This window comes from Jaculus jaculus, chromosome 9, assembly GCF_020740685.1.
Source record: "Jaculus jaculus isolate mJacJac1 chromosome 9, mJacJac1.mat.Y.cur, whole genome shotgun sequence".
Classification (NCBI taxonomy): Eukaryota; Metazoa; Chordata; class Mammalia; order Rodentia; family Dipodidae; genus Jaculus; species Jaculus jaculus.
In genome coordinates, this window is record NC_059110.1 from 83864747 (window position 1) to 83875906 (window position 11160).

General features: G+C 50.2%; 2 protein-coding genes across 2 annotated transcripts; one reads left to right on the top strand and one right to left on the bottom strand.

Moving 5' to 3' along the window:
- Window positions 1-682: 682 nt before the first annotated feature.
- Window positions 683-7502, bottom strand: Gemin4 (gem nuclear organelle associated protein 4). Its single transcript, XM_012950995.2, has 2 exons — window positions 7423-7502; window positions 683-4013 (listed from the first exon to the last, which is right to left on the bottom strand). The coding sequence occupies exons 1-2, from the start codon at window positions 7430-7432 to the stop codon at window positions 865-867; spliced, it is 3159 nt and encodes a 1052-aa protein (XP_012806449.2). The 5' UTR covers window positions 7433-7502; the 3' UTR covers window positions 683-864.
- Window positions 7503-8127: 625 nt separating this feature from the next.
- Window positions 8128-8400, top strand: LOC101602049 (diazepam-binding inhibitor-like 5). The gene has a single exon (XM_004667795.1). The coding sequence runs from the start codon at window positions 8128-8130 to the stop codon at window positions 8398-8400; it is 273 nt and encodes a 90-aa protein (XP_004667852.1).
- Window positions 8401-11160: the final 2760 nt, after the last annotated feature.

Sequence of the window (11160 nt, forward strand, 5' to 3'; positions counted from 1 at the left end):
TCTAGATAGGGTCTTGCTGTAGTCCAGGCTGACCTGGAATTCACTATGTAATGTCAGGCTGGCCTCAAACTCATAGCAACCCTCCTACCTTGGCCTCCCAAGGTAGCAGATTAAAGGCATGTGTCACCTGGCCTAAAATGACTTTTAAAAAATGTTAATATTTTATTTTTATTTATTTGTCAGAGAAAGAGGGAGAGAGAACGGGTGCGCCAGAGCCTCTAGCCACTGCAAACTCCAGACATGTGCCCCCTTGTGCAGCTGGCTAGCGTGGGTCCTGGGGAATTGAAGCTGGGTTCTTTGGCTTTGCAGGCAAATGCCCTAACTGCTAAGCAGTCCCTCCAGCCTCTAAAATGACTCTTGACAGAGGGTCTCAATGTAAAATGCACATATACCTTATAATTTTTTCTACTTGGTAGTTCCACCTTTGAGCTTGTGTGCCAAAATCAAGGGTGCAGCATTCCAGCTATAAACTTCTATCTTGATTTCTGATTTGAGACAGGGACTGTGTAGCATAGTTTGGCCTTGAACTTGCCATCCTCTGCCTCAGCTCCTGAGTGCTAGAATTACAGGCAAGTAGTACTATATCTGCCCCACTGGTTCGACTTGTTCTTGAAGACTATCTAAAACCAACTTCAGAGCAGATTTAATCCCAAACAATTGCTGAGAAAGGCTAGAGACAAGATGAAACCCAAAAGAGATTTTTATTATAGTAGTATGTTACAAATACCTAAGAAACTATTTTCTTTACACTGCTATTGTCATACTTTTATCTCGTGTACATCTCAACCAAGTGACACATTTGTCCTCAGCTTCAGTCCTTGTAGAATCACTAATGGATGCAACCTTCTGTCTGCCCTACAAAGGTCAGAAGTTGCTGATCTTCTGTAACAGGGTTTGGCGCCGTTCCTCTGGGCTAATGTTCTCAGCAATGGACTTTAAGAAGCGTTGTTCATTCACCTTCTGGAGCAAGGAGCTAACAGAAGGGCTGGTCTTGCTTAGGGTTTCATAGCAGGTGAGGATTTCCAAGGCCAACACATAGAGTGGCTCGCAGACCTCCTGAGGAAGCATGGCCATGATGTGCAGAACATGACAGAACATCTGGGTGTAGACAAACAGAGTTTCTTGGGTCAGGTCCTGGCTCACCGACTGTATCAACCTAATCGCGTCCAGGATGTTGGTCATGCTGTTGCTGAGGAGCTTGACCACGTGATTCCAGCCATCCATGGGAAGCCAGTTCCGACAGCTTTGGCTGCAGAGAAACTGGAAAGCTCGAAGGGAGAGGACGGAGAGTTGGAGCTCCTGGGCGAAGGGCTTCAGGTTGAGCAGCGGAACGAACTGAATGTACTCCAGACTGTAAGGGACGTGTAGGAGTTGTCTCTCCAACAGCCTTCTGGTCAGCTGCTGCAGGGACTGCCACTCCCGGGGGCTGCACCAAGGCATGACTTGTACCAGGGCCACCAGGAAGCCCTTGCTGAACAATCGGACCTCGTCGGGGTTGCCCACGTCCACCACCAGGAGAGTGAGCATCTGCTCAGAGACGGCGCTGGAGATGAAGCAGCACTCCATCCAGGCCAGAAGCCCCGTGCCGGGCCCATAGCCTGGGTGGACCTGGGAGGTCCACTCAGCCTCCGAAAGCTTACAGATCTCAAAAAGGGTGGCCGGCACTTCACACTTGAAGTGGCCCTCGAAGAAGGTCTTCAGTCTGAGGCCCACGGTCCAGTCCAGCTGCTCTAGCTTGCGGTGGAGCCAGGACAAGGACTTGATCCAGGCGTCTGGGGAGAAGGTCTCGGCATTGGCCAGTACGATCTCACAGAGGAGCTCCAGGATGTGGACCACCAGGTCCTTGCTGTCCAGGGAGAGGTGCCTCTTCTCTGGGGGGAGCTGCCAGTACTTGCTGAAGCTGTCCAAGAGCCGACACAAGCTGAAGAGCAGGGGGAATGGGGAGCAGGCGTGCAGCCAGCAGTCCTCGAGGCCCGCACTGGCCTCCAGGGTCTGCACGAAGAGCTTCAGACTCAGGCCCACCACCTCCACGTCCAGCACTAAGAATGGCAGGACAAACTCCTTCAGCACCTCATCTGGCTCCAGGAGAGCAGCGACTGGAATCCCCTGGGGCTTCACAGGGTTCATCAGGCAGCTCAGGAGCTCTAGAAACTGCTTCTCTTCTTTGGGTGTAGAGAACCTGGGCCAAATGGTTTCTTTGAGGCAAGACACCAAGAAAGTGGTGGACGAGTTTGACCTTTGCTCTTCCTCTGTAAACCTTAGAGCAGGAAAGGCTGTAAGAATCTGAGCCAGGAACCGGTGGGTACCCAGACTGATGACAGCCATTGTGCACATCTTCTTTACGGTGACTTCTGGGTGCATGATCATCAGGCGGGCCACCGCGGCAACAGCTTTAGCCAGGCCCTGTTCTGAGGCGCTCTGTGAGAGCTGGTTAAATGTCATGTTGAGGTCTTCCTGAAAACCCTCCAAGTAAGCCGACAGCTTGTTTGAGAGACCCTTTCGCCCCCAGCAGTGCAGGATTCCAGAGAGGACTTTGTTTTTGTCTGGCAGGGAGAGGTCTGCATAGCATTCCAGAGTCACACTGATCACCTGCTTGATCTGAGATTGGGGAACAACTCTATCCATCGCAATGACTTCCACCACCGTCTCCAGTAGCCTCAAAACCAAGTTTGGTTCTTGGAAGAGAGTCCTGTTATTAACCAAGCAGGCCACCCACTCATCTGAGAAGGCCCACTTCTTCTCAGAAGCAAAAATGTAGCACATTTCCATGTGCCGGTCCATCTTCTGCTCGATGATGGCCATGGCAATGGAGGCAGTGATGTCTTCCATGCCCTTGTTGTTCAGCACCTTGCTGGTTTTCTTCAGGAAGTCTGTGACACACTCAACCAGCTCAGAGACCATCTGCCTCTCCTCCTTGGACATGGTAGTGGTGTCCAAGTAGAGCTTCAAGTTCTGGCTGAAGGAAGTCAGACTGTCACATAGCCGGTAGCTGTCATAATTTGTCCCCTGGCTACTGTTGAGCATGGCCTGCAGCTCTGCGCCCCACTCCCGCAGCAGACTGAGCATGAGCTCAAACCCCATGAGAACGGTCTCACTGGGGAGCTTGGCCAGCGAGGTGAGGCTGACATCCCGTTCTGCCTCCTTTACCTTCTCTGTCAGTGCCTGTTGGTGGTACGGGTTCTGGGTGTCAGAATTCCACACAGAGATCACTGTGGCTAGTTTGTCTAGATACATGGTGGCAGACACTTCCTGGGGGTCATCCTCCATCAGCGCAAACACGGTCAGCATGTCGGCCAAGTTAGCTAGCGCACAGCTCTTCAGGCCCAGGCACAGGATCCTCTTCTGGATTTGCTTCAGTGCGTTAAGCAGCATGGCCAACAGAGGCATGGTCGGACATATGTCTGGGTCTGACTTGAACCTCTTTGGAGGATGGGAGAACTCGTCTGTGGAGGGCAAGTACTTATGGGCCATTGTGCTGAAGTGAGAGAGCAGAGGGTCCTGCTCATTGCTCTTGTGCTTCATCATTTCCCACCAGACGTCCAGGAAGAAGGCCACATCCTTGGAAGAAGTGTCAATAGTCATGTGCTCCAAAAAGCGCTCTAGTTCCGAGCGGCAGACGGTGGTGGGCAGGGCCATCAGGAGCTGGATGAAGAGTCCAGAAGCATCCAGAGACTTTAGCAGCTCAAAGAGGACTGTGTGGTTGATGGTTGGGATCATATTGCCCACGGAGAAGAACACATCTTCCTGCCATCGAGTTTCTGTATCGGAAGGGGAAGCAGGGTAGGGCTGAAGCACCTTGGCCCAGATGATGATCAGTGCTTTCTTCTTCCAGGCAGATGGCTGGGAATGTGCTGTGGCAGAGGAGATCTCCCTCAAGGCCTCCACAATGGGCCGCCCCACGTGTTCCCAGTCAGATTTTGTCAACTGTGCCAGTGCGTTGGGATGGAACAGCTGCTCAGCCAGCAAGAAGCCACCATGCAGAATAGTCATTTCTTCACAGATATTCAAGGGTCCTGCACCGAGAAACCAAGTCAGAGTTCAGTGAAAAGTTTACAAGCATAGATAGCATTGGCTTGGCAGTCATTATCAAGGTTAGAGAGGACATGGGTTTTGAATGGTATCAGTGAAGGGGGAGAAGGGTGGCAGGAGTCCCTGCAGAGCTGGAATCAGCAGGACTTGGCTGAGGAACAAAAAGATGGCTTCCAAGATTTCTAGTCTGGGACTCAGGAGGACAATGGGTTCCATCTGTTGGCTTAAGGGAAGGCAAATTGAGTTTTTGGTTACTTGGATTCTGAGACATAACATTCAAAGGTATCTTCCAGCAATGAGGGTTGGAGCTTAGTAGGAAGGGCCTGGCATGTGGGTGGTGGACTCACCCGAACTAAGGAAGGGACTGAGATCGCTCAAGAAGAGCACAAGAAGGAAAAGCTGGACTGTTGCAGCGGGACCTGCCAGCTGTGGACAGAGGGTTTGGAGAAGAGTTTGAGACAACACAAGGACAGTCCCAAACTACAGGGTCACCAAGTATGGATCAGAGGACAACTAAGCTCAGTGCTGACAGAGAAAGGTGGGCCCAGCCCCAGGGCCATAGGCACAGAACAGTCAGACACACCTGTGTCTTCCCATTGCATATTACTGGAGATTGAACCCATGGCCTTTCACATGCAAGGCAAGCATGCCACCACTCAGCTATGTTCCCCCAGCTCTGCCTTCCCTCTTTTTATTTTTATCTATTTATTTTTATCTTCCTTTCAAATACGCCTTTGCCAGTACTTTTCAACATTCTTTTATATTTCAGGAAAAGTTGCCCTTACAGTGTTTGTGCAGTCAAAGACAAGTTACTGAAGGTCCTGATTCTATAGAAGAAACCAGGGAGTAGATATAATACTATGCTACATAAAAGTCACTCCTGGGCTGGAGAGATGGCTTAGCGGTGAAGCGCCTGCCTGTGAAGCCTAGGACCCCGGTTCGAGGCTCGGTTCCCCAGGTCCCACGTTAGCCAGATGCATGAGGGGGCGCACGCGTCTGGAGTTCATTTGCAGTGGCTGGAAGCCCTGGCGCGCCCATTCTCTCTCTCTCCCTCTATCTGTCTTTCTCTCTGTCTGTCACTCTCAAATAAATGAATTTTAAAAAAAAAATAAATAAATAAAAATAAAAGTCACTCCTGCTGGGCGTGATGGTGCATGCCTTTAATCCCAGCACTGGGAGGCAGAGGTAGGAGAACTGCTGTTAATTCAAGGTCACCCTGAGTCTACATAGTGAATTCCAGGTCAGCCTGAGCTACAGTGAGACCCTACCTCAAAAAAACAAAACAAACAAAAAGTCACTCCTTCAGTGAGTCATGAACAGACACAGACTTAGGAAGGAAGGCAGTATGAAAATTTAATTAGGCATGGGTTTAAATGCTCGTTGTTACTCAAAAGTGATGTGACCTTGGACACTCGAGTCTCTCACTCCACACTTCACTGGTATAAACGTGAGGTCCAAATGGCATCCTTTACTGATGTTCTTGGAATTGGGTTGGTGTGTTATCTCCTGGCAATATATCCCAAGGACAGAAGGGGGTTAGGGTTAAATAAGACACCTTGACAATAATCAGGCTATCAAGAACCTGGTCTAAATGCATTCCCCAAACCTTTCCACTATTGGCAGGACCAGGATCTTGTCACTTTTTTTTTTTTTTTTTGCCTCCAGTGCAGACACATGACAGGACATAAGTCTTTATCAAATGTGTTTCCTTTGGCCTGGCAACTAGAATGAGACAGCAAACACTGCTCAAGGTTCAGTGCCTTGACTCTTCTCCCACTACCAAGAGATAACCCTTCCCCAGTCAGCAGACCATCTTCCCTATTTTCACAGGCCCTGCAGGAGATTAACAGATCTGCCCACTGGCTGTTTACTGGCACACAGATATGGCCAAGGAACAGCACTCCCATGCAGACACTTGAAGGCAATCCACTTCCAATGGCTGAGTCAAACGCCCAGAGTAAGGTTACTGTGGCCGTCTTAGGGAGTTTAGGGCCCTTCTTTCTGGCTCAGGCTGTTCTGCTAGCCCCCCAAATACATTCATTACTATAAATTTCATTGATTAGCTCAGTTGAGCAGATGTTTACCCCCAAATACCTGCCTTTCAGACACTACGTAAATGCTGCTTGAAGAAGTCCGAGAGGTAGCTAATAATGGGGGGGGGGGGAGACTCGGCATTATCAGGTGTGGTTAGCTGGTGTTTGTGAGCAACTGCCTTGAATGCTTATTAATGCTTGCTTACTCCCACCGAGTGCGCTTAGGTCCTACACCTATGAAATCTAATCTTGTTTGGAGACAGGGGCTCCGTATGTCTCCTGGCTGTCCTGAAATTCACTGTGTAGACATGGGATCCTCCTGCCTTTGCATCCAGAGGGCTGGGAGTGTATGCCAACACGTCCTGTATTACACCTGTAAAATCTTTTCCATCTTCAAGTTAACTTCCTGATGACTATTACACCTGTTTCAAACACGGGACTCTTGGGGCCTAGGCACTTTTTATTCAGGATGTCACAACCAAAAAGTAGCTGGGTTGTGGCAGAAAACGTCACCACTGCAGAGCTCGAAACCACCATTCCAACGCTTTAGAACTGGCTGGGCACACGGGCCACATTTCTCCACAGCCTACTATTATTGGCACATCTTGGGGTGCCTCACCCAGGACTCGCCCAGAACATCCTCCCGGTTTTACCCTCTTAAAAAGAGGACACCTAGCAGGGTGGGGAGGCTTGGCAAGGAGCCAATGGTTTCTATCTGCTCCGCCCTCTTTTTACCAGACCACGCCTATGAGGTCACTGAACTAAGTTGCGCTCACGTTCAAAAAAGTGCCGCCTGAAGTGCGGCCACCCCGTCCCCGAAGCCGAGGGCTTGGAGGGCCGTGCGCGAGTCGGTAAAGCGCACTGTTGGGCACGTGGTCGCAAAGGAAACTCCCCCAAACTCTGCAAGACACTCTCCGCATCTCCGCGCGGCAGGAACTTTGTACCTGAACTTGGCATTCGCTCAATAAGGGGGATCAGTGCGGGCACCCGCGATTCCCGGAGCTTCCTCGGAGCCCAGCATTTCCCCAAGCACGTGCACGAACCCTGTGGGCTCTCAAGCGACCCAACTGAACACTCGCTCGGGGTTTTCCCCATGGACGAGGGGACCAAGGATGACAGAGGCGGGCCACAGAGCGGCCGGGTGGCGGCTGGAGTCCGGCCTCCCGACCCCGGGTCTCCAAGCGCACCCCAAAACCAATCCCCACTCGTCCCCGAGCCGGAAGGGTTTCCTGGGCCCGGTGCGCGGCGGGCGCAGCGCCGAGCCGCGTCCCGCCCTTCGGAGGTGCACAGCGTCCCGGTCCCTGCAAGTGCGTGGCGGGGCGCGGTCCGGGCGGGCCCGGGGAGGGAAGGGGGAACCCACCTAGATCCATGGCGGCGAAGCTGACGGCGGCTCTTGGCCGCCCCTCCCACTGCCAGGCCGCGAGCGGTCGCGGGCGCCACGGCACAATGGGCGGTGCGGGGGGGGCGGAGTCACAGGCCCCGCCCCCGGCTCAGCATCGCTCCCGCGCAGTCCGCCGCCGCCCACCGACTGCCGCGCCGCGCGCACGCGCGCTCCTCGCCAACGTGCTCGCGGCGTCGAGGCCACCAAGCCCACAGCGCCCCCTGTCGGCCCTCGCCAGCCCACAGGTACCAAGTGAGTTCTCCTTGCCCAGACCCGCTTCCCCTTTCTCTGGGAACCCTGGGCAGCTCCCGCACACAATGCACGCATATGGAATACTCTCCCCGGGCTTCCCACTAACTAGCACTGGGCCCCCGACCTGCCCGCTGTGCTTTTCCAGCTGGCCTGCCTTCCCCGCGAGGGGACAGGGTTCATAGGTACCTTAGAAACTCTGATGCGGAGTTCTTCCTAGAAAAAGCTTTGTGGGAGCTTTGTCCAACCAATGGGCCCCAACTTAGCAATGTGTACTTTATAAAACACACACACACACACGACTTGTGTTCACCCCACACATTTTCTCCTTTTCCCTTCCGTGTAATATCTAATAATCAGCCTTACATATTTCCAGTTCTCCACCTCCAGCTTGTAGCACCAGGTATCATCTAGGAAGGACAAAGGGGTACCCCAATGACCCAAGTGGAATTTGAACTGGCCTGTGCTGCACTCAAACAGCTGAAGGGTCCTGTGAGTGACCAGGATAAATTGCTGGTGTACAGCTACTACAAACAGGCCACCCAGGGTGACTGCAACATCCCTGTCCCTCCAGCCACAGAGGTGAAAGCCAAAGCCAAGTGGGTGGCATGGAACCAGAACAAAGGGATGTCCAGGATGGATGCCATGAGGTTCTACATTGCTAAAGTGGAAGAGCTAAAGAAAAAGGAGGCTGCACAAGGACTTTGACAAACAGGAACTAGCATGGCACCAGTGGTAGGGAATGGGCTTCTTAAAAGACCTTGATGGCTGAAATATCCTCAGAGGGTAGCAAGGTTCCTGAGACATCAATAAATTGACTTAAACTGCATGAGAGTGAGGTATGCTGGGGGCGGCACGGGGGGGGGTGGGCTACATGTATAAATCCTCTGTCTGCCAGGTGAAATTCCATTGTATTTTGTGTGGTTTGAATGGCACCTTTCATCACCTTCCTCATCCCAGATCTTTTAGACGTTTGATAGAAAGGTGATGTGTGGGAGGTGATTCATACTATGAAAATAGCTGAGGTTGGAGGTGGGTGGTTTCTTGGGAGTTTGGGGCTGTGAACTCACTAACCCACAGAGGGGAAACGCCTCTGTCTGCTGTCCAAAAGCTAAGCCCCAATCCAAAAGCCCTCACTGGAACTCAGGCACAGTGAAGGGCATGTTCTGATAGAGCCTTCTGTGACACAGTGAAATAATGATGCATTACAACCCAGCAGCTGAGAATCCATGGGGCAAGATGGTTTCAGAATCCCAGTCTCTGAATGATTCATTTAAGGTCTTACCACTTTCTAGGGATTACTCTGTATCAAAACCTAAGTTTCTGCTTGGGAACTTGTGTGGGCAGTATATGTAGATGCAAGTGTGGGATTTGTAGCAGAAGCATAACATACTCTGAAGCCCATGCACGTTCCAAAGTACTCCTTCCCAATCACCACACAGGCACTGATGCGTAACACCGTACCTGGGGCTAGGAGAGGAAGTGCCAAGTAGTTCTTAGAGACATTTCAGAAAAACAGATCGATAGAGTATGGCATTTCCCCGTTCTGTTCCTCAAAATGTATTTTCAGTCTGGACGACAGCTTAGTAGTAGAGCACTGGCCTAGTATGCATGAGGCCCTGGACTTGAATCCAGCACTACAAACAAAACTATTCTTTCAGGTCAGGTCCCCTCCGCGAGGGAACATTAAATAGAAGCCCCAATCATAAGAATTTGAGAGGACAAAGTTATCTAGCCGCTATCAGATCTTTAAGATCATTTGTTCATGTATCCAAGCTGCTATAGACAAAGTATATTTTAAAAACTTCAGAGTTGTGTGAGTACAGGTATGCATGTGTCATGACATGAGTGGAGGTCAGAGGACAGCCTTGCTTCCCACTTTGAGGCAGGGTCTCGCTCACCTGAGCTTCTGTGGACTGTCTACCTCCCACCTCACCACAGGACTGTTCAGATTCCAGATGCAGCTTTCTCATCTGGCTTTATGTGAATTCTGAGATCCCAACTCAGGTTTTGCCATTTGCTCAACAAAACGCTTCTAACAACTTAGCCATCTTCCAAATCCACATTTCTTTTTCTTTCCTTCCTTCCTTTCTTTGTCTTTTGAGTTAGGGTCTTACCATGTAGGCCTGGAACTTGCTAAGTAGACCAGGCTGGTCAGATCCTCCTGAGTGCTGGGGTTACAAGCATGAGCCACTATGTCTGCCTGTAAAATACAAGTCTTAATGCAATCAGTGACTAAACCACTACTACAGCTATAGTCTGGGAAAACCTAGAGTGGAACAAAATGCTGCTTACTTTTTCCTTCTCCTCCCCCACTTCTTGTGTGATACTATGAGCTGAACCCAGAGCGTCTGTCATGCATGAGGTACGTGCTCTACCACCATCTTCAGGTTCAGTCACCTGTCCTCAGATTTATTGAATGAGTCCACACTGGGAAGAATAAAGACGTCCGGTGACCCCCTCTCTGCCCCATCCAGTCCATCTTAGGAGTCCTGACAAGAGGCTTGGGTTTACATATAAGTGGTGGTCTGCACAGCTAAGCACTCTTATCAAGGCCTGGTATTGCCCATCCCATCGTCTCAACCCATCTCTCTCCTGCAAATATCCTCAAATCTTTCTCCAAGGCATGTTCTTCCTAGGGGAAACAACAAGCTTCAGCCTCCTTCTTTTCCCATCTTGAGATGCCTGGGGAAAGTTCAATGGGGGGACGGGCGGGGAGGTTCTACCATTTCAGTAGTCTGACAGTCACATGGAAGGGCTCAAGTATCTCTTCAGAATCTCTTCTTTCCTCTGAGGACCATTAAAACCTACCATTAAGGATAACAGATGATGAATTATCAGAACCTGTAAGTGTTAATTTTAGGGTTGGTATTCTCTGAGTGAATCCTTTCCAATCTCCACCTCACTTTATTCTCTGAAATTTGAACTTGGCCAAGGACACTTTCAGTAAGATTTAAAGACTGATTTAATGGCTTGATTTATGATGCATACTTTAAAAATGAACAAGGAATACAGTGAATATACATATTTCTAATGATTAGAACCAATTTGTTATGTAGAACCAAACAGAAAACCACCAGGCTGAAGAATCATTTAGGCCATTATAAAAATATTTGCACCAGGCATGGTGGCACACACATTTAATCCCAGTACTCGGGAGGCAGAGATAGGAGGATCGCTGTGAGTTTGAAGCCACCCTGAGACTACATAGTGAATTTCACGTCAGTCTGGGCTAGAGTGAGACCTTATCTTGAAAAACAAAACAAACAAAGTTTAAAAAATATTTATTTGCATGTGTGTGTGTATGGACATGGCAAAGACTCTTGCTGCCAAACATATGTACCACTTTTTGTGTCCAGCTTTATGTGAGTACTGGGAAATTGAACCTGGGCCAACAAGACTTTGCAAGCAAGCATCTTTAACCACTGAGCAATCTCTCCAGTCCCGTCTAATCTATTTTGATGATAA